General features: G+C 40.3%; 1 protein-coding gene across 1 annotated transcript; it reads left to right on the top strand.

Annotated features, from left to right (window-relative positions):
* The first annotated feature begins 424 nt into the window (after positions 1-424).
* On the top strand, positions 425-21968 carry sec23b (SEC23 homolog B, coat complex II component). Its single transcript, XM_061679786.1, has 19 exons — positions 425-550; positions 4060-4287; positions 5546-5603; positions 5691-5777; positions 5919-6155; positions 8339-8421; positions 8529-8673; positions 10444-10602; positions 10708-10823; positions 11716-11839; positions 11992-12072; positions 12142-12231; positions 12413-12519; positions 12703-12856; positions 12967-13044; positions 14762-14923; positions 15026-15112; positions 15745-15966; positions 17459-21968. Exons 2-19 carry the CDS (start codon positions 4067-4069, stop codon positions 17546-17548), a joined length of 2301 nt encoding a protein of 766 aa, XP_061535770.1. The 5' UTR covers positions 425-550; positions 4060-4066; the 3' UTR covers positions 17549-21968.
* The last annotated feature ends 961 nt before the right edge of the window (positions 21969-22929 follow it).

Here is a 22929-nt window from a genome sequence, read left to right as displayed (position 1 = left end):
TCTTTTGCAAGAATAACGATAAAGTGCAACAACATAACTTCACAAATAAACTACGTTGCTCCAAATGTTCAACTTTTTTTTTTTATGTACTCCTCAATATTCCAGGCTGTTAGCTGCAATTGCTCATGGGGGCCTGAGGAGGTGATGGTGAAATTTGAGTGATCAAACGGACTTTGGGGTCACTTTAAAAACAAACAAAAAACATACCACAAAGTAGTAATTTCAATGTATCCTAAGTCAGAGGTTGCCATATGCATTGCTGACTGTCTGAAAAATCGAGATTGCGACTTCCAAATAAAACGGGAATCACCATCAACACTCACATTACGTTGACGGAAACTTCCTGTTCCGAATGCGTGCGGATACGCCCTCTTGCGTCACTGAAATAAGAACCAATCGGAGCCGTCGATACTTAGAGTAACACGTCACTTAACAGTGAATACAAACCGGTGCCTGGCTCCCATTTTTATTTTAATTTTTTTCTAGCTCCATATGTTTTTTGATAATAACTTAAACACTCATTGATTCGGACGTCACTCTGATATTGCAGGTAAGCGTATGTATGTATTTAATCCACGATACAACATATAGGGGACTGGAGGGATTGTCAGAATGTGGGTTAATGCTAAATTCCGTTAGCTTTCTAGCATACCCGGCTAGCCATTAAACGTAACGTTGGTTTACCGGTCGTGTTAGTAAGACACCGATAGAAAACGCTTTATTTTACTTTACTAATTCTAAGTATACATCGTTCACGGTAAGCCTTTTATGTTCGCGCTAACGTTTGTGTTTGGTTGAAATGTTAGACGATGCGTTGGCTCAATTATAATGTTAGGAGCTTTGATGGGCTTCTATACGTACGTGGCATCGTATAGCGAGAGAAAGTTGGCCGGATGTTTGATATTCGCCTGACATTCAGTTCTCGCACGCTCGTACTCGGCCTCCTAGCTACATTTTCGACTATATCACGTGTAGTATGTGGAGGACAATTTCGGAAACAGTCTGTATGAAAAACTCGCAGCTGGAGTTTTATCACTACAAACGTATATGCAATAACAATAACGGCTCTTAATTCTCCATGAGATTTATTTCTGTGTTAGGGACCATCTACAAATTACTCATCCCGGGGTGATAAATGTCTAACAAATGATCTTATATCAAATAAAATGTGCCCCCCCCCCCCCCAATTGTGTTTGCTGTAGTAGTTGGCAGTCGGAGTCCACTACTTACTACCCGTCAAATTTTGAGGATATCTTGCATTTTGGCTCAACTGTGTGCAAATAATTATCAAAAATATTCACCAAAAATGAATAAAAACACTTTCTCATTCTGATTGCAGTAGTAGTTGGCATTGAGAGTCCCCCACTTACTACAGGTCAAACTTTGCTGATGTCTTGTGTTAGAGAGAAACTGGATGCTAGATTTTGGTTAAACTGCAATTAATTATCTAAAGTATTTACTAGAAATGAATGAAAACACTATTTACCACTACTTACCGCAGGTCCAATTTTGCTGATATCTTGCGTTTTGGTTAAACTGTGTGCAATTGATTTTGAACAATATTCACCAAAAAAATATATATATTTTTTCTCATTTTGATAGTTGTAGTAGTTGGCAATGGGAGTCGACTACTTACTACTGGTCAAATTTTGCAGAAATCTTGCATTGTAGTGAAACAGGGTGCAATTAATTGTGTAAAATATTTACAATATTATTATTATTCTTTTTTTCTTAATTATTTTTTTTTAACCTGTTCAGCTGCGTGGCCAAGCTGAATGGTAGATCTGTATGCCTTCTGTGGTGGAACTGTTCCAGCACAGAATAACCCTTATTGTGCAACAGGGAAGTTTGAAATGCTTCTTCTGCTTGTTCAATTATTTTTTTTTAATCATTCTGATGTTTATTGAAAATTCAGCCGGACAGAAAAGGGTTTTAGGTAATAGACCGAGGGACAGAATGGACAAGGGCAACAGGGGTGCAAACCACAGCAGAACAATAGTTAGAGAGTTTAGATATTTGACTACAAGTAATGTTATAAAAGTCATATCGTCTTCTTATTTGTGAACAGGGGTTACACCCAGTGAGATATGCAACAGCTTAACCAATAGGACAAGATGAGAAAGGACAGGACAGGATGTGGGAAATGAGCAAGGCAATGCTACTGATGAGTGTTGCGGTGCGATGCCTTCTAGAGTGTCTAAACACCTGTAAGAACCTGTGAGTTGTGAGACCACAGAGAACCCCCTCATTGGCCACCACTGACCACCACCTAGCAACCAGAACAGGGCACAGAAGGCAGGCCCGTCCAGGATAGGAGGCGTTGACACCCTACCATAGGCCCCAAGTCAGCCAGGGGCCCCATGCAGCCCGAAGGAGATAGGGGCGAAGACCACGGCCCAGCATCCCGGTGAGAGGGAAGAGGAGGACACAGGCCCAGGATACAGCACCACATCCCCCAGACCCCACCCGGAGACAAGGACGAGGCCCCTGGAGTGAGGCCAGCGGGCACCTACCCGGCAACCAGGGATGGAGCGCAGCCCCGGGACCAGTTCAGGGTGTACCCCGCCTCTCGGTAGGCTTCCGTTGGGCCACTTTGCCATAAAGCCCCAACTCGTGGAGGGCTGCAATGATTGTTGACTTTCTTGAACTTTCTCCCATCTCCATCTCTGGAGCTCAGCCACAGTGATCTTTGGGTTCTTCTTTAACTCTTTCACCAAGACTCTTCTCCCCCCCATTGCTCAGTTGGCCGGACAGCCAGCTCTAGGAAGGGTTCTGCTCGTCCCAAATTGCATCCAGTTTCTATCTAGCATCCAGTTTCTCTCTAATACAAGACATCAGCAAAGTTTGACCTGTAGTAAGTGGTGGACTCGCAGTGCCAACTACTATGGCAATCAGAATGAGAAAAAGTGCTTTTTATTGATTTTTTGGTGAATATTTTTGATAATTATTTGCACACAGTTGAACCAAAATGCAAGATATCAGCTAAAATCTTACCTGCAGTAAGTAGTGGCTTCCCATTGCCAATCACTACAGCAATCAGAATGAGAAAATGTTTTTCATTGATTTTTAGTGATTTCACCAAAAGCAGTGATCGTGTAACGTATAGACGGTCCCTGGCAAATGTCAGGTGAAAACTTCTAACAGCTTTCTCTCGCTGCCTCATGGATAAGCACTGCACTTTGGTAAAAGAAATCCCCTTCGCGTTATTTTATTTAATTACTGTACCACGTTGTAGTTACTTTGTGCTCGTCTGTCAGATGTCTTATACTCAAAACGCATCAAGACCATTATCTATATATATTACACCCTTCATTCGTTGTGATGTAATCAATCTCACTTTAAGCACAGACCGCTGAAGTTATGTTGATCTTTTCATGAGCAGACGATGTCGTCAATGAATGAAAACTGAAAAGGTCTTACCCAATTGTATGTCATGTTAATATTGATACCTAAATTTAAGTCGTCATCCTTCAGAACTTGTTCATTACCAATGTTACAAAGGCTTCCTCTGGAGTAAAGCGAAATAATCACTGAATTAAATAGAAATAAAAACAAATTCATTTAAAACGTTAAATACAGTCAAACCTATTGGAATGAATGAAAATATCAACCAATGCTAAGAAATTGAAGGAAGATGCAAACTAAAATACAATTACAGTTTAGTTGTATTTAACTTGGGTACAATACATTTGTATTTAATCCTTAAGAACAGTTTGTTTTTAGACAATTCTTTAGGTACCATTTTTATTTGTGTACAAGTATTTTTTGTACTATATATTTACACACACTGTTGATCAAACTGCATAATTTTACAGTAATACAAGCAAAGGTGGAGACAGATCATTATGCAAATGGCCACACACTCAACATAACTAGTAGGTCAAGTTTCTTGGTGATGCATTTGTACGTCACATTTTCAAATTATTATTGAATTGTAATTCAAACAGTCTTTTGCGAGGACCTTTATACTGTTGATGTAAGACTAGATAAAACCAGAAGCAGATTTTGTGTGAGCATGACTTCCTCATTGTCATCTGTTGGCCCTTTGCTCCGCTGAAGCTTGCTGATGGCCACCTACCAGGAATTCATCCAGCAGAATGAGGACAGGGATGGGGTGAGATTTAGCTGGAACCTCTGGCCCTCCAGCCGACTAGAAGCAACCAGGCTTGTGGTGCCGGTCTCCTGCCTCTTCACACCGCTCAAGGATAGGCCTGACCTACCCCCGGTCCAGTATGAGCCAGTCATGTGCAGCCGGGCCAACTGCAAGGCAGTGCTCAACCCACTGTGGTGAGTTACACCTGTCAGAGTGTATGCTAACCATTTTTATGCTGACCTTTTTTGATTGGTCATCAAAGCTTTTACAAGAGCAACAAATAAATTCACCATTGTTAATATTAAGACCTAAAAGCAAAGTCTGACATGATAGTCCTACTGCTTTGAATGAGTCAGTTTCTTTCATGTAAATTCCGTTGTACTGTTCATCATGTTCTACTGTCTACTTGTTGAGTCTGGTTGCTCATTTGGAATAAGCATAACAAAGAAAAAGTACTTCACGCTCCCCTGAGATATGCTGAGTGCTAACTTGACATGATGCATGACAGTACTTTTATTTTTATTTATTTTTTTGACTCTTCAAAAAAGTCTCATAAATCTAAAGTAAATCCGCACCAACCAAGTCTAAATGTATATTTTCTTCAAACATCTTTGTTGAATTCAGAATTTTGGCATTTACATTTGACTTATGAACCTCCATTTTCCATGTAATACACTTTAAAGTACAGTCCCCTCCAAAAGTATTGGAAGGGCAAGGTCAATTCCTATGTTTTTGTTGTATACCGAAGACATTTGGGTTACAGATCAAAAGATGAATATGAGACCAAATTCCGGCTTTCATTTCATGGTAGTTACATCTAGATGTGTTTAACAACACAGGACAGAGCACCAGTTCTTTGAAGCTACCCACTTTTCAAGTTAGCAAAATTAATGGAATAGACATGATTAAATTGACTTCAAGTGAAGAACATTTAATATTTGGTGGCATAATCCTTACTTGCAATAACTGCATCAAGCCTGCGACCCATTGACCTCACCAGACTGTTGCATTCTTCATTTGAAATGCTTTTCCAGGCCTTTACTAAAGCCTCTTTCAGTTTGTTTGTTTCTGGGGGTTTCTCCCTTCAGTCTCCTCTTCAGGAGGTAACATTCATGCTCTATTGGGTTAAGGTCCAGTGATTGACTTGGCCAGTCTAAGATGTTCCACTTTCCCCCCCTGATGAAGTCCTTTGATGTGTTTGCAGGGTGTTTTGGGTCATTGTCTTGTTGCATGATGAAGCTTCTCCCGATTAGTTTGGATGCATTTTTCTTTGAATTGCCAGACAAAATCATCTAGTTCACTTATTTGCTTGTTTATTGTGTCCTGTATTTACTCGTAATTAACTAGCAGCCATGAAGGTTGACATCCAAATTGGCCAAAGAAAGTTTTGCCCATGATTCCTCTTGTATTTTGATGCAAAAGCATGTTTGTTTTTTTTAATGCATTTTACAGTCAAGTTGACTTCCGAGCAAAGATTTGGGCCTGCAACTTCTGTTTCCAGAGAAACCCAGTAAGTACTGGTGATGACAGGATGTTTTTGTTTTTTTTTTAGTTTATGTAACTAGTTTTGTTAATTTATCCCTCTGTATGTTTGCAGTTCCCTCCCTCCTATGCGGGAATATCAGAAGTGAACCAACCAGCTGAGCTTATGCCCCAGTTTTCCACCATTGAGTACATAGTACAGGTACATACTTGTTTGTACTCTGACCTCAGGCCTGGACCTAGGGATAGTACAGTGTGTACCATCGAAATACTATTTTGGACATTAGCATACCATACGCATTGAAACACCACTAAATTGTATGCAACTTTCTTCCCTTTACAGCGTGGACCCTCAGCTCCACTGATCTTCCTCTATGTAGTAGACACATGCTTGGAGGAAGAAGACCTCCAGGCTCTGAAGGAATCCCTTCAGATGTCCCTCAGTCTTCTGCCTCCCAACGCTTTAGTGGGCCTCATCACTTTTGGACGCATGGTCCAGGTTCATGAGCTCAGTTGTGAGTTGATCTCCAAGAGTTACGTGTTCAGAGGCACCAAGGATCTCACCTCCAAACTGATCCAGGTGGGTGAAGTAAGAGAGTGATGAATTAAAATGTTCGTTGTAACGAGTGACACAAAAGCTGGAGAACATGCAAAACACACCTTGAGATGCTCGCTGAGGTGAGGTCTCAGAAGATTTGCTGCCATCTGTCGCACTAAGCTGACATCATGTCTGACAGCAGTTTTCACTCTTAGATTTTGTTTGACTTTAAAGGCATACAGTTAGGCCCAAAAATAGTTGGACAGTGACACAAGTTTTGTTATTATAGCTGTTCACGAAAACATATTCAGCATACAATTATATAATCAATATGGGCTTAATGTGCCGACTCTCAGCTGTAATTTGAGAGTATCCAAATCCAAATTGGAGCAAGGGTTTAGGAATTACAGGTCTTTAATACGGAGCCGCCTCTTTTTCAAGGTACCAGAAGTAATTGGACAATTTACTCAAAAGGCTGCAAAAAAACAAGGCTGCATGGGCTCTTCCCTCGTGAACCTGTCATCAATTAAGCAGTTAAAAGGTCTGGAGTTGATTCCAGGTGTGGCGTTTGCGTTTGGAAGCTGTTGCTGTGAACGTGCATGTTGTGGTCAAAGGAGCTCTCAATGGAGGTGAAACAGACCATCCTGAGGCTGAAAAAAAGAAGAAATCCATCAGAGAGAGTACAAATGTTAGGAGTGGCCAAATCAACAGTTTGGTACATTCTGAGAAAAAAGAGTGCACTGGTGAGCTTGGGAACTCAAAAAACGCCTGGACGTCCACGGAAGACAACAGTGGTGGATAATCGCAGAATGATTTCCGTGGTGAAGAAAAACCCCTTTACAACATCCACACAAGTGAATAACACTCTCCAGGAAGTAGGTGTATCAGTATCTAAGTCTACCATAAAGAAAAGACTTCATCAGAGTAAATAAATACAAAGGATTCACCACAAGGTGCAAACCATTAATCAGCCTCAAAAATAGAAATGCCTGAATTGACTTTGCCAAAAAAACACCAGAAGAAGCCAGCCCAGTTCTGGAACAGCATTCTTTGGACAGATGAGACAAAGATCAACCTGTACAAGAATGATGGAAAGAAGAAAGTTTGGAGAACTGGAACAACTCATGTAAAACATGGTGGAGGCAGTGTGATCAGAATCAGAATCATCTTTATTTGCCAAGTATGTCCAAAAACACACAAGAAATTTGTCTCCGGTAGTTGGAGCTGCTTTCGTACGACAACAGACAGTCAATTGACAGAGAACACTTTTGAGACGTAAAGACATTGACAAAAAAAAAACAGTCTCTGAACAATAAAGGGTTGCTAGTTATCTGGTAATGCCATGGCATGGGCATGCATGGCTTCCAATGGCACTGGGTCACTTGTGTTTATTGATGAAGTGACAAAAAACAGAAGTAGCCGGATGAATTCTGAAGTTTATAAATAGATACTTTCTGCTCAGATTCAGCCTAATGCAGCAAAGTTGATTGGAAGGAGCTTCACAGTAAAGATGGACAATGATCCGAAACATACTGCAAAAGCAACCCAGATGTTTTTAAAGCAAAGAAGTGGAATATTCTGCAATGGTCCGAGTCAATCACCGGATCTCAACCCAATCGAGCATGCATTTCACTTGCTCAAGACAAACCCTAAGGCAGAAAGTCCCAAAAACAAGCAACAACTGAAGACCGCTGCAGTAAAGGCCTGTCAAAGCATCACAAAGGAGGAAACCCAGCTTTTGGTGATGTCCATGGGTTCCAGACTTCAGGCATTCATTGTCTGCAAAGAATTCTCAACAAACTATTGAGAAGGAACATTTTACTTAGGGTTATGTTTATTTATTTATTTATTACAATTACTTTTGAGCCCCCGAAATGAGGATCGTTTGTATAAAAATAGCTACAATTTCTACATGTTTAATCATATATTTTTGTTCAACCCTTTAAATTAAACCTTAAAGTCTGCACTTCAATTATGTTGTAGTTGTTTCATTTCAAATCCAATGTGGTGGCGTGCAGAGCCCGACTCATGAAGATTGTGTCACTGTCCAAATATTTTTGGGCCAAATTACTTTTAAAACATTTAAGTCATTGTAAACATGCCCAGAGCTCACACACAATTTGAAGGAGACTTTAATGCCATTGTTAATTGTATGTACCACTCACACAGTACTTTAGTAATGAAACATTTTAAACAGTAAAATATATATCCCCCCCCCCCACCAGGAGATGTTGGGTTTAACAAAGCCTTCTGCATCAGGACCGCAAGGATGCGCTCCTGCACCTCAAGATGCTGCATCTTCTTGCAGGTATGATGGAGTAGCAAAAATCCCTATGCAGCTTTTTGTTAGTGAATGGCAATTTTTTTCTAAAAGTTACACTTTTTAAAAATGACTGCCTAATCTTTCATCTTCAGGTTCCTTCAGCCTGTGCACAAGGTTGATATGAATCTGACCGATTTACTGGGGGAGCTTCAGCGAGACCCCTGGCCCGTTCCTCAGGGTAAAAGGCCACTCCGATCCACCGGTGTTGCGCTGTCTGTCGCTGTTGGTCTCCTAGAGGTAGAACATCCTAATTCCAAAAGCCACAATTTGAAAAGTGATCTATCATAAAATAAATACAACTTCATGACGCAATTACAGTGCTTAGCGAAAATTCAGTGGGTGGAGATGTGCTATGTAAGTAAGTACAAGAGATTATTGACTATTATTACTTTTTCTGTCAAGTAAGTGGACAGACTTTTAATAGATGATAAATTGCCTCTTTCTTAAGCAGTGTCAAACAGATTGTGATCTCATCTCGGGCAAAATTATTATTTTTTTTACTTTTAGCTGGATATCACTGTAATAGCAGCAAATTTTAAGGAATAGCCATGTGCCCTGAACTTTAGACTCTTTATGATGATTCCTCCACATGTTGCTTTACACAGCGAATCTTTATCTTGTGCCAGAAACAGTACATGTGGTTCCCTAGCTCAAAGGCCAGTTCTGTTTGCCTTCTGTCTTTTCCACTTAACCGTCATCATCCCCTAATATGTATGATTATGTAAACCAAGTGCAACCAAATACTCTCCTTTAGCTCAGAGAAGAGGCCTGATAAAATTAAATTAATTAGGTTTTGTCAGTGACTTTAGACTGAATTGTTTGTCTGGAGGCATGTTACCCTTACACTTAAAAATAGTTGTTGTCCACTATGAGCTCTTCTTTTATTCATTCTGACTCAACCGAATTAAACTTGGAATTGCATGTTTCTACATCTTCCCATATTCCTGGGGGCTACTTATGCTTAAACCGGTTTCCTAAAAGACCTTGCTTTCAACACACTGTCACATTGATTGGAAAGTTGCCTATCAAAACAACTTATTTTGGATGGAAAATGGATTAAATATAGGGTGAAACAAATTAACGTTTTTAGATCCGAATCCTGATTTCAGACAACGCAATCGTGTGATCACCAAAGCTGCATTTTTGTTTTTTTGCACAATTTGCAGCGCTTTCAACTGATCCAGAATATACTTTGTATAGTATCCCCCAAGCTCACTAAGCAGAAGCAGCATGCTACTCGTGAACAGGCAACAGAAACCAATCGTCTCCGAGCTGGTTTAAAGAAACTGTGTACATCCATCCTCCCTCCTTTCCTGGTTGTTCGCAGGTTGGGGGTAATTCTACGTGGCTTCCTAAGCTATCTTGCGCCGAGTCCGCACCAGCTACAAGCAGCACTTGTGGCATGGTTAAACACTATTCTTCCGCAGTCCAGAGTCTTTCCTCTGAGTAACTAATCCTCACCTAAGTGTGTTACACACAGAGTAAGAAGAAATCACAAGCTATTCGTGAACCTAATGTGAAATGTTGAGAAGTGAAACACCAGAAATAAGTGCTTACTGCTTAGGTGTATAGTACATTTTTATAACTCTGGCTGTAACAGCGGAGAGCAACCTGAACAGCAAATTACCAGGTAATTTAAAGTGTCTAGAGGGAAAATAGTAGAACAGCTAGCTACACAAAAGCACACGCATGTAAACCGGAAATGGATCGGTTACTACGTACGTCAGCCAGGACGAGGAGCTTATAAGGTCAAAACTATATTAGTGTATTAAAATGTCAGTTATGTTGTTTGTGTTTGTTTGCACTTATTTTGTATCATAGATTGCCTTTTCTAATTGCAAACTTGAAATACCTGTGCACATCTATAGCGCTGCATTGTATAAACATAATACAAAACATTGTCACCCATAAAAAGCTATACAAAAAAAATGTTCGCTGCACATATTCACTGTTATCACTGTGTTGATTGTACTTGAGTCTTTAACTTGTGTTGTAATTATCTCTTAGGGCACATTCCCCAATACGGGTGCTCGTGTGATGCTGTTCATCGGCGGGCCCCCCACTCAGGGCCCCGGAATGGTAGTGGGAGATGAGCTGAAAACCCCCATCCGTTCCTGGCATGACATCCAGAAGGATAATGCTCGCCACTTGAAGAAGGCTACAAAGGTGAGCAAATGCATGGCTAATGGTGTTCAATGATAACCTCCTTTGGACGAAACAATATACAGTAAACAATATTCGCACTGTCTTCATATTCTTTCTGACATGCAGTACTATGAAGCCTTAGCCAACCGATCAGCAGTAAATGGCCACAGTATTGATATCTACGCCTGTGCTTTGGACCAGACTGGGCTCCTGGAAATGAAGTGTTTATCTAATCTCACTGGGTAGGTCAGCACCTGACAGGCAAACGTGTGGGTGCGGGCTTGTTTATTTGAGTCCTACGTTCACAGCATTAAGCAAACAGGGGAATTCTGTTCTTCCTTCCGTGATCCATTCTTGTTTAGCAAGCTATTTCAGTAACTTTTTGAGTTTAATTTAGCTGTAAAGTCCACTTTGGACTTTTGATTTTGAAGTTTGATCATATCAATATGATCACACTTCCAAATTTTGAGCTCAATTTACCCCATATAATTCCTCATTATGGTGAACTTATTCCACATTTCTTGAAAAATGTTACCATGCAGTAATGATCAAAGACATGAGTGCTCTTTTTTGAATGGCAGTCACTTAAATTTTATTAATATAGTGTAATACTAAATCTAACAGCCAACAGGAGAAAACAAGTACTGTGACCTACAATCCATTCTATTCTGCTGTCTATGGCTTGCAATGATTTGGTTTTATTGATGCTGGGCTTCAAGTGTTGACTTTCCATGCTAAAATTCCCAATCAGCTGAGCTCTCTGTATTCTGCTTCAATGGCAGAGTACAGAACAGAAGATGGACAATGTCTCTTTTTTGTCCATCCATCCATTCTCCGAGCCGCTTGTCCTCACCAGGGTCGCGGGCGTGCTGGAGCCTATCCCAGCTGTCATCGGGCAGGAGGCGGGGTACACCCTGAACTGGTTGCCAGCCAATCGCAGGGCGTCTCTTTTTTGTATTAATGTAAATAAAAAAAAACATGCAGTCTTTAACCAAACAATAAATGCATACATTTTAAGTTTGCAGTCTTGGACTACACCTTCAGTACTATTTGTCTGGGTCCTTAGCATTGTAAACTGCAACGAGTGAAATGATAGCCAATGAAAACATGACAAATGTTTCGCTGTATTCTCAGGGGACACATAGTGATGGGAGACTCGTTCAATACCTCTTTGTTCAAGCAAACGTTCCAGAGAGTTTTCAACAAAGACTATAATGGTGACTTCCGCATGGTCTTCGGAGGCATCATGGAGGTCAAGGTAAATAAGTAATTTTGGATCACAATTCACAAATAATTCTTTGTGCAAGCTATGTTGAAGTGAATAATAATGATGATGATGTTTAATCAGGGGATAGATGTCCATGATCATATATGTCAAAGCTCAACAAAAGTGTCTTTCCGTCTGTGCAGACTACACGAGAGCTGAAGGTTTGCGGGGCTATCGGACCTTGTGTATCGCTCAACTCAAAGGGTTCCTGTGTATCAGAGAATGTATGTCATTGTATTGCATTGTTATTTGTGGACTCACTGTCATTCTTAACAGTTAATTGTTTTGTGTAGGAGATGGGCGTTGGTGGCACAACCCAGTGGAAAGTGTGCAGTCTCAACCCTTCCACCACTTTGGGCATTTATTTTGAAGTGGTGAATCAGGTAGAACATATTTGCTTGAGCCTCAAGCAAATGAATGTTTATTAGTTTTGACTGAGTAAACATAACATTAGTGACGTTATTTAGCAAGTTTATACTTGTGTGCTTTCTCCTTCTTTAGAATAGGGAGCGGCGTATAAGAAATAAGCAATAGTCTTGTGTCTCACATGTTTTGTGTGTGCAGCACAATGCACCAGTCCCACAGGGCGGCCGAGGAGCAGTCCAGTTTGTAACCCAGTACCAGCACTCCAACACTCAGAGAAGGATACGTGTCACTACAATTGCAAGGAAGTAAGAAAGCTTTTTGTAACTGAGTGGATGCGATGTTCTTATCTAAGCGTACTTTGTTAGTCAGCAGCTGAGTATTGTAATTAGTCTGACAATTGTCAGAAAGTCACACATAGTGTCACCTGCGCCACACCTGTGTTCAACTGCACCCACAGTGTCCTCTTCTAATTTGTGTTTCCACCCAAGCTGGGCAGATGCACAATCCCAAATTCAGCATATTGAGTCATCATTCGATCAAGAAGCCGCCGCTGTGCTCATGGCTCGACTGGGAGTGTTCCGAGCAGAGTCGGAGGAGGGGCCTGATGTCTTGCGGTGGCTTGACAGGCAGCTAATTCGCCTGGTGAGTGACGCATTGCATAATGTGAAGAACACTGCACTGTTAATCTCTTATGTGCTCTGTGGTTCTCTTTTTATTTTATCTTATTTTATTTATTTTTTTTGTCTTTGCAGTGCCAGAGGTTTGGTCAATTCAATAAAGATGATCCTACATCTTTCAAGCTGTCAGAGTCCCTGTCACTTTACCCTCAGGTACATTACATGCATGTACAAGTTTAATGTAAAACAAAAGCAAATTATTAATGCAAGGAGTTAAACATATACTCATTGGTCTCTAAATTAGGGACGACCGCGCAATCAAATGAGATCCAATACTTTCAGCCTCACAAAGATATATTTGATTGTCAGATATGTATTTATTTAGGTGTTTGACTGATTTCAAAGTCCTAATCTACAACCCCAATTCCAATGCAGTTGTGTTAAACATAAATAAAAACAGAATACAATGATTTGCAAATCATGTTCAACCTGTTTAATTGAATACACTACAAAGACAAGATATTAAATGCTCAAACTGATAAACTTGATTGTTTTTAACAAATAATCATTAACTTAGAATTTTATGGCTGCAACACGTTTCAAAAAAGATGGGACAGGTGGAAAAAAAAGACTGTCCACAATTTCCCAAAACAATTTGAAATGTGGACTTGTCGGACAACAGAACACTTTTCCACTTTGCATCAGTCCATCTTAGATGAGCTCGGCCCAGAGAAGCCGGCGGCGTTTCTGGGTGTTGTTGATAAATCAGAATCAGAATCATCTTTATTTACCAATTATGTCCAAAAAACACACAAGGAATTTGTCTCCGGTAATTGGAGCCGCTCTAGTACGACAACAGACAGTCAATTGACAGAGAACACTTTTGAGACATAAAGACATTGACAAAAAAAAAGTCACTGAGCAATAAAGGGTTGCTAGTTATCTGGTAATGCCGGTACATTTATTTATTTTGTATTTTTTTTGACAATTGTGCAAAAAGATGCAGAGTCCTCTAGCACTTAGAGTAGTTCGAATGACTAATATTGCAATAGTCCGGTGCAATGACCATTGTGCAAAGGGCGCCGAGACTTCAAGGAGTGTATGCAGTTTAAAGTGACGAGTCGTGCGATAATCTGGGACAATGTTGATTGTGCAAATGTTGCAGATACTCCTCAATAAGTGTGCTAATGGAGCAGATGCCACTCTGGCATGAGTGGCCAGTATTGCTCAACAACAGATATGCAAATAGTGCAGCGTGGCGAGGCAACTACAGTGAGTGCAGGAGTAATGTATAATTGGCCCCACAGAAATGTGACAACAAACTCAAGTCAAAAAAAATCCTTGCAATTGTACGTTGAGGAACATTGTCCTTAAACTGTTTCTCACGCACTTGTTCACAAAGAGGTGAACCTCGCCCCATCTTTGCTTGTGATTGACTGAGCAATTCAGGGAAGCTCCTTTTATACCCAATCATGGCACCCACCTGCTCCCAATTAGCCTGTTCACCTGTGGGATGTTCCAAACAGGTGTTTGATGAGCATTCCTCAACTTTCTCAGTCTTTTTTTCCACCTGTCCCAGCTTTTTAGGAGCGTGTTGCAGCCATAAAATTCTAAGTTAATGGTTATAGGCTAAAAACAATAAAGTGTATCAGTTTGAACATTAAATATCTTGTCTCTGTAGTGTATTCAGTTAAATATAGGTTGAACATGATTTGCAAATCATTGTATTCTGTTTTAACACAACGTCCCAACTTCATTGCAATTGGGGTTGTAAGTAAATGGACAGTAAATAACATTAAAAACACTGCCAGAATGTTATAGCGATTTATTGGATCTCAAAAAGTACGTGTGTAACGACAACATTGAACATAAATGTGACAATCTTAATTTAGAAATAACTTTGTAACAATGTCTTGTTTCTCGCTTGCAGTTTATGTTCCACTTGCGGCGGTCGCCCTTCCTGCAGGTGTTTAACAACAGCCCAGATGAGTCCTCCTATTACAGGCACCATTTCGTCAGGCAGGACCTCACACAGTCGCTCATCATGATCCAGCCCATCCTTTACTCGTACTCCTTTTATGGCCCACCTGAGGTCAGCCTTGTGCATTTTAGACCACTGAGCCTTGTGAGGTGTGGAGCTCCATGTAAATGTTGTCATTAAAAAAAAAACATCACTGATTTTTCTCCCTCTCAGCCTGTACTCCTGGACAGCAGCAGCATTCTGCCTGATCGAATCCTGCTGATGGACACCTTCTTCCAGCTTGTTATCTACCATGGCGAGGTATTCAGATAAATGCTTTCTTCTGCTTGGATTTATTCTGATAGGACTAAGAATTATAAAGGCAATGCTTGTGAGCATTTGTCAGATGTTTTTAATTGACATCAAAAGGCCACGTTTGAAAGTGTCTCTGCTTTGGACAGTTTGATTTTGGGCAGGTGATTCCATTTAAGGGTGCCTAATATTTCTCTTTCTTGAGACATAACATCCATCTATCCATTTTCTGAGCCGTTTCTCCTCACTAGGGTCGCGGGGGTGCTGGAGCCTATCCCAGCTGTCATCGGGCAGGAGGTGGGGTACACCCTGAACTGGTTGCCAGCCAATCGCAGGGCACATAGGAACAAACAACCATTCGCACTCACAGTCATGCCTACGGGCAATTTAGAGTCTCCAATTCATGCATGTTTTTGGGATGTGGGAGGAAACCGGAGAGCCCGGAGAAAACCCACGCAGGCACAGGGAGAACATGCAAACTCCACACAGGCGGGGCCGGGGATTGAACCCGGTCCTCAGAACTGTGAGGCTGACGCTCTAACCAGTCATCCACCGTGCCAACACACATAACATGTTTGGCTTTTTTTTTTTTTTCTCTCGCTCTCTCCTTATGCTGTGTCTGGTTTCCTTTTTGTCCCCAGACCATAGCCCAGTGGCGAAAGGCAGGATACCAGGAAATGGCTGAGTATGAAAACTTTAAACAGCTGCTACAAGCACCTCTGGATGACGCGCAGGAGATCCTGCAGACGCGCTTTCCCATGCCACGATACGTCGATACAGAGCATGGAGGTTCTCAAGCCCGCTTCCTGCTCTCGAAGGTCAACCCTTCCCAGACCCACAACAACCTCTACGCCTGGGGACAGGTACATTTCTATATGCTATGTTTATTAAAAAAAAAAAAAAAAAATTCATTTATTGATGCTTCTTGATGTGTGCTTTTGATTACAATCAAACCACACATTCGTGGCGTGTTATTTGTGAATTCATCTATTAGCAGATTTTGGGGGGGAAACCTTTCCACTGCTATTTGCTGAAAAACTATTCGCAGTTTATGTGATCAGCCCAAAGCCATCTCTTGTATGAAAAGAAATAATTGCTTTGGCATCTTGGAGGAACTTTGAATTGAGGAGCCCCATGGAGTTAGGTCACTGTCTTTAAAAAAAAAAAAAAAAAAAAACATGTAAAAAAAATCTTTGCTTCCATCGTTGGCATCTGTAGGCAATTACAAACCTTTTTGGGGTGGGTGTCGATTATTCTCGGATTTTCTTTCTCGGCAGGGCTCTCCCCCAGTTCACTGTATTAGGTAAATTGTGCTCAACTATTACATTTTTCGCACAGTTAGACACATGAATTTTATTGTACTTATTATATTCCCTCAAGTGGCTTTGTCTGTGTAGCACACCACACAGAGAAGCAGATCTCACACATGCAAGCATGCAAGGGGAGAAGTCTGTATAAAAGGGGCACACGTAGGGGGAATGGAGTTAGTGCAATTATTGACGGCACCTCGACTGTAGTCAGGAAGTAGACCAGCAACTCTCGTTGCCATTTTTATTTTTGTCCTAAGCAGACCTCAAACCGTGTCCCTCCGGTTCAATGCCCACGCCCCACCCCCCGTCACCCCCTTTCTCATCCTTACAGATAAGCAACTGCCGTCCCACGGCAAATGAAAAAATATTGCAATAAAGCTAAATAGATTTTCTAAAACAGTCATTATCACAAAAATAGATGGGTGTTTACTAATCCAGTGAGTAGATTTGTGAAAGCGATTATCCATCCATCCATCCATTTTCTTAACCGCTTTTCCTCATTAGGGTCGTGGGCTGCTGGAGCCTATACCAGCTATCTTCGGGCGGGAGGCAGGGTGCACCTTGAACTGGTCGCCAGCCAATCGCAGGGCACAGAAACAAACAACCATTCACACTCACATTCACACCTCTGGGGAATTTAGAGTTCAATTAACCTATCATGCATTTTTGGGACGTGGGAGAAAACCGGAGTGCCCGGAGAAAACCCATGCAGCCAGGCACAGACAGGGTGGTGAGCGATCATTTAACTGGTAAACTTACATTTCCTAAATGACTCCACCCCTCCTCAATTGAACGATTTTGAAGTACAGAAACGTCTAGACCCAGAGACTTCAAAGTAAAGATGTCAATAAATTCAGTGTATTATATTACCTAACCTCTTATCCTAAATCGAGAGTAGGCAAAGAAAATTAATTGATCTCCATTTTGCCAAATCAAGGAAGATGTGCAGCATAAAGTGTCTCATGTGGTGAATATGGGTAATGCGGGAGGGGGCAGGCGTCACTCACCACTGTTTTCCTCATCTTTGTTTGGTGTGTAACACCAGGAGACTGGAGCGCCGATCCTTACTGATGACGTCAGCCTGCAGGTCTTCATGGACCACTTGAAAAAACTGGCTGTGTCCAGCTCTACATGAACCTGTCAACATCCCACCACCTTACAACATCCCCTGAGACAGTTGAACTTTTGGATAATTTACCCTGGAAAATCACAAATGTCATGAATGCCAATATCCAGCTCTACATAGACCTGTCAACATCCCACCTTACAACGCTCCTATTAAAACTAAGACAATCTTGAGGTGACCTAGAACACTGTGGAGGAGCACAATGATGGTAAAGACCTCTGAATCAAAGTGCAGGAACGCAGAACGTAAGTGGAGAAAAATTAAACTCCAAATTGACTATGACCACTGCAGACAAAGTCTTTGTAATTTTAACCAAGGCTTCGTCAAGGCTACACAGCAACATTTTTCTGAAATCATCAGTAAGACCTTAAATAATACTCGCACTCCGTTTGTTGAGGTTGACAAGCTCACAACCCCCCTGAATCAGATTGCTCCAGAACTCCTAATAGCAGATAAATGCAATGAATTTGCTTATTTTAGTGGGAAAAAAATACAATCCATCATGTTAAATATAAGTACAAATCAGCAAAATGATAAAATGATACTACATCTGAAGCCACACAGCAAAAACTCTATTACATGTCAAAATTTGATAGTTGACCAAAACACTGTAGAGAAAACGGTTCAGCAGCTGAAACCATCAACAAGCTGTCTTGACTAAATACGATCTGACTTTTTCAAAGCTATTGCAAAGTAGCTGCCATTAAGCCTCTTCTAAGAAAATAGAACGCTGGATGCTTCCATGTTAGCAAGCTATCCACCCATCTCAAATCTTCATTTCATAGCCAAGATTGTTATTTTAAATTAACTCAGCAATTTCTTGAACGTAAATTGACTTTTTGACAAATTTCAATCAGGTTTTCGAACTCATCACAGTACAGAATCTGCTGTTATCAAAGTGCTAAATGATATAAGGTTGCATACTGACTCTGGAAAGGTGTCAATTCTGGTCTTGTTGGATCTCAGTGTGGCTTTTGATGCGGTCGATCATAATATCGTATAATATCAGGTCGGTAACGTGGGTAGGACTAAATGGAAAGTTCTTAAATGGTTCAGGTCCTACCTGGAGAAAAAGAGTTATGTTGTAACCATTGGAAGTGTTCCCTCCTGTTCAGCCTGTATATACTACCCTTGGGTCAAAATCTTCAGAACTTTAATTTTGACTATCATAGCTATGCAGGTGACACACAGTTACATCTAGCAGTGTCTCCAGATGACTGCAGTTCAATTGAGGTGTGGTGTCACTGTCTAAAAAAGATAAATAACTGGATTAGCCAAAATCTTCTTCATTTAAACCACAACAAAACTGAGAATTGTTTTTTGGCAATAAAGAAGAGAGGATAGTTAGTAAATACCTGGAGTCACTATCTTTAAAAACCAAAGACCAAGTCCGAAACTTTGGTGTGCTGATAGATTTCGACCTTACTTTCAGCAGTCATATCACATCAATTACTAAAACTACCATCTGAAGAACATATCCTGAGTGAAGGGCTTGCATGTGGCAAGCAGACCAGGAGAAGCTCATCCATACTTTGATCTCAATTATACTTGATCGTCTTCTGACTGGACTCCCCAACGAGCATAAACAACTCCCCAACGAGCATCCAACTAACTAAGAATTCTGCAGCTCGGGTTCTAACCAGAACAAAGAGGTCAGAGCATATTACTCTTAATTCTAAAGTCTTTACACTGGCTCCCAGTCACCTTTTAGAGTAGAGTTCTGCTACTGGTCTATAAATCACTTAATTGTTTAGGTCCTGAATACATGAAATAAAAGCTAATGCAATATAAACCCAGTAGGGCTCTGAGATCGACAGACCCAAGTCAAATAGTGGAGCACAGAGTCCAAAGCAAACATGGTGAAGCAGCATTTAGTTATTATGCTGCACACAAATGGAATAAGTTGCCAACAGAAGTGACGTCAGGACCAAGTGTGAATGTTTTTAAATGCAGTTTCTCATGGTTTTAAGAACATTTTCCTCTTTTAAACCTTTTAAATTTCTTGCACTGTACGCTGTTTTAATTGTACTTTTATTTTTTTTCTCTTTGTTTTAAATGTAGGTGGCACGGTGGTTAACTGGTTAGCACATCTGCCTCACGGTTCCGAGGACCCGGGTTAAAATCTGGCCTCGCCTGTGTGGTGTGCATGTTCTCCCCGTGCCCGTGTGGGTTTTCGCCGGGTACTCCAGTTTCCTCCCACATCCCAAAAACATGCATGGTAGGTTAATTGAAGACTCTAAATTGCCCGTAGGTGGAAATGTGAGTGTGAATGTTTTTTTTATATATATGTGTGCCCTGCAATTGGCTGGCGACCAGTTCAGGGTGTACACCGCCTCTCGCCCAGAGTCAGCGGGGATTGGCTCCAGCACGCCCGCGACCCGAGTGAGAATAAGCGGTACAGAAGACGAATGAATGAATGTTTTAAATGTTTATAGGCTGTTTTTTTTGTCTTTGTTTTTAAATGCTTTTAATCATGTAAAGCACATGGATTTATCTTGTGTGTGTGTGAAATGCGCCGTATAAATACATTTGCTTTGCTTTACCATGGCGGAACACATGGAATTGACTAGACATTCCAGTTCAGCTGTCAGCATCCGATGTCTGGCTCCAAATGTTCACCTGCTTTTATTTTTCTCCGTCTTGACTCGTGTGACCTTTCCAGTGTGCAAATAGCAAATTCTCAATTTCTCTTAGATTATTTGAATCACTTTGCGTGTCAAAGGTCATATCAAATATATGTTTTTTGTTTTAAGTATCTGTTGCAGCACACAAAAGTGCTGCTTAATGCAAATAAATGTTTGCTTTGTCTCGAACTAAATAAATTAAGTCAAGAAAATGTATCCCTAATAAATTGTAATGTATGTACATGTAACCGTGCCTCTTTTAAGTTTGACCAGACTGGTTGCACTTTATTTGGTATTTGAAAGGGTGAAAGGTTCATAGTGGATTGCCTTTGAGCATTTTCTAAGAACATTCCATCAGACAGATTATTGTTGCAAGGAATTGAAGTTGATCATGTCCTGTTTTGGATTCATTTGGATCTTTGTAAACAGTAGTCCATTTATCCTGTCTTGGTCACCATCTGGTGTTTTCCAGCCAATCGTTGCACAGATATCTTTGTAATCAAACTGTAATTTACACGAGACAAGTTTGGTTTAGGGTGTGTCTTGATCCTTAATGCGATCCATATAAGGCTTGTTGCTTAGATGTTGCCTGTCCTTGAATTTTAATTTCGTTTGAAAGATCACGTCACCAACCATTTGAATGTTGTGAATGGTTAGTTCAGACAATACAGTTTAACAAAAAAAAAGAAACAATTGTAATAGCAAGATGGGTAATAGGCACACATTCACATACAACTCAATATAATTTGATTCATTAATAGCACTGTGTCAAAAAGAATTTGTAAGGTCATAATGCACATTTTAATTGACAATCGGAGATGTTAATTTACGATGTGTTTTTGAGTGGGATATAACAACTGCATGATAAAGATGTAAAACACAAAGATAAATCAGGCAACCAAAATATTTCCAAGTAAAATGCAATGCAGTTCTACAACTGTAAATTACAGGCACAATAATAATCACAAGTTTCAGTCATAACTGATCGTCTTTGTAAAATATTGAGATGCACCTGTATATTAAATGTCATGGAAAACTATTTCAGTAGTTGAATTCAAAAGGTGAAACTCAGATACACTACAAAAGGTAAATGTTCTAAGATTGTAGGGTATTTCTTAAAATTTTGCTGATCATAGCCTACAGATACCCCCCAATTTTACCTTCTCAAAAAAGTAGAAAATCAGAGCCAATCACTGATTTTAAATAGAGAAATGGTGACCTTCTAATAATTATGTGCATTTATATGCATCCAGTCAGTACTTAGTTGGCATGCCTGCTGCATCTGGCAAAGCAGACTGTCACTGATGAGGTATTATTGGAGCCCAGGTTAATTCTGATACCAGTGTTCAGCTTGTCTGAATTATTCAATCGGGTGTGGCTCATATTTCTTTGGGCCTTAACCCATTTATTCTCTGTGGGGTTCAGGTCTGGTGAGTTTTATGGCCAATCAATCACAGCAATATCTTGGTTGTTTAACCAGCTTTACAGTTTTGTCAGTGGGGACAGGAGCTACGTTCTGTTGGTGCATGAAATCAGCCTCTTCACATTTTGTCAGCAGAAGGAAGCAGGAAGTGCTCTTAAGAATTTCCTGGTAAATACTTTGCATTTACTGTGGAGTTCAGAAAACACTGTGGACCAATACCTGCAGATGACATCACCCAAGCCATCACTGCCTGCAAAAATTACACTTGAATTTAATCAACTTGGATTTTGTACCTATATTGTTCCTCCTGAGTGTGTGTCATTGATCCCGAGATTTAATGAAAACTTTACTTTCCTCTAAAAATAAGACTACAAATGTGTTGTTTGCCATTGTAAAAAGCTTCTGATGTTTGATTTGGTTCAGAAGTGGCTTGACATAATAAATTGTAGCCAAATTCCTTGATCTGTCTGTCTATGCAGAGTGAGTATTTTGATGCATGGACTTCAGCATCAATCCATTCCTTGTGAAGCTCTTCCAAATTCTTGAATGGAATTTGCTTCACAAACTTGTTTTCTACCACACTTTTTTTCCAATTTTTTTTTTTTTTTTTTTTTTTTTTTTTTATAAATATATAAATGTGCTTCCCACTGCTTGGATACTTTTGTGGCTTCGTTGTGGAGGGTGTCAAGTGTCAATGACCGTCTCCTGGACGTCTGTCAAGTCAGCCGTCTTCCCCATGTTTGTGAAGGCTACTGAATGAGACTTAGAGAACATTTAAAGGTTTAGGATTAGTCATTTTAGGTGTTTCAAGTTACTTAGGTGATAAGAGTGCAAAACCATTCGTTTAAAATACTGATTTTTTTTTTAAACAATAGTTGAATTTTATGAGATACTGAATTAGTTTTTTTATTACCTGTAAGCCATAATTAGATTGTAAAAAAAAAAAAAAATACACTTGAAATATTGCCCTGTGTGTTTTTTTGTAAATATATAGACATGATTCACAACTTATGGGTCAGGGCCCAAACATTGGTCATGCATGGTGGTTCGCGGACAGGAATTCAAACATGACGGGGTTCTCTGTTTTCAACGATACAAACACGTTTATAAATTGGCATGCAATCAACTAGTGTGCAGCGGTGTACAAATTCGTGGTCATGCGGCACATCAAAGAATGCACAGTTACTGCCATATTTGCTGTTTTCCATTGGATTGTTTTATATTTATGGCCTAGTGTTTCATGTGGAAGTATGGAGTTCTTTTGTAAACCGAAGATACCTGTACAGTTCAATATTTAACATGCATCCCAGGTCGGACTTGTCTGTCATTTGAAAAATTATATT

The sequence above is a fragment of the Phycodurus eques genome, chromosome 6, assembly GCF_024500275.1.
Source record: "Phycodurus eques isolate BA_2022a chromosome 6, UOR_Pequ_1.1, whole genome shotgun sequence".
NCBI classification, from domain to species: Eukaryota; Metazoa; Chordata; class Actinopteri; order Syngnathiformes; family Syngnathidae; genus Phycodurus; species Phycodurus eques.
The sequence above is the reverse complement of the archived record's forward strand: the minus strand, read 5'-3'. Positions and strand labels throughout refer to the sequence as shown.

Coding starts and splice junctions, on each gene's coding strand:
- sec23b (XM_061679786.1), top strand. CDS start 4,067: ATGGCCACCTACCAGGAATTCATCCAGCAGAATGAGGACAGGGATGGG. Junction 8,422..8,528: donor GATGCTGCATCTTCTTGCAG/GTATGATGGAGT, acceptor TTTCATCTTCAG/GTTCCTTCAGCCTGTGCACA. Junction 10,824..11,715: donor TGTTTATCTAATCTCACTGG/GTAGGTCAGCAC, acceptor CTGTATTCTCAG/GGGACACATAGTGATGGGAG.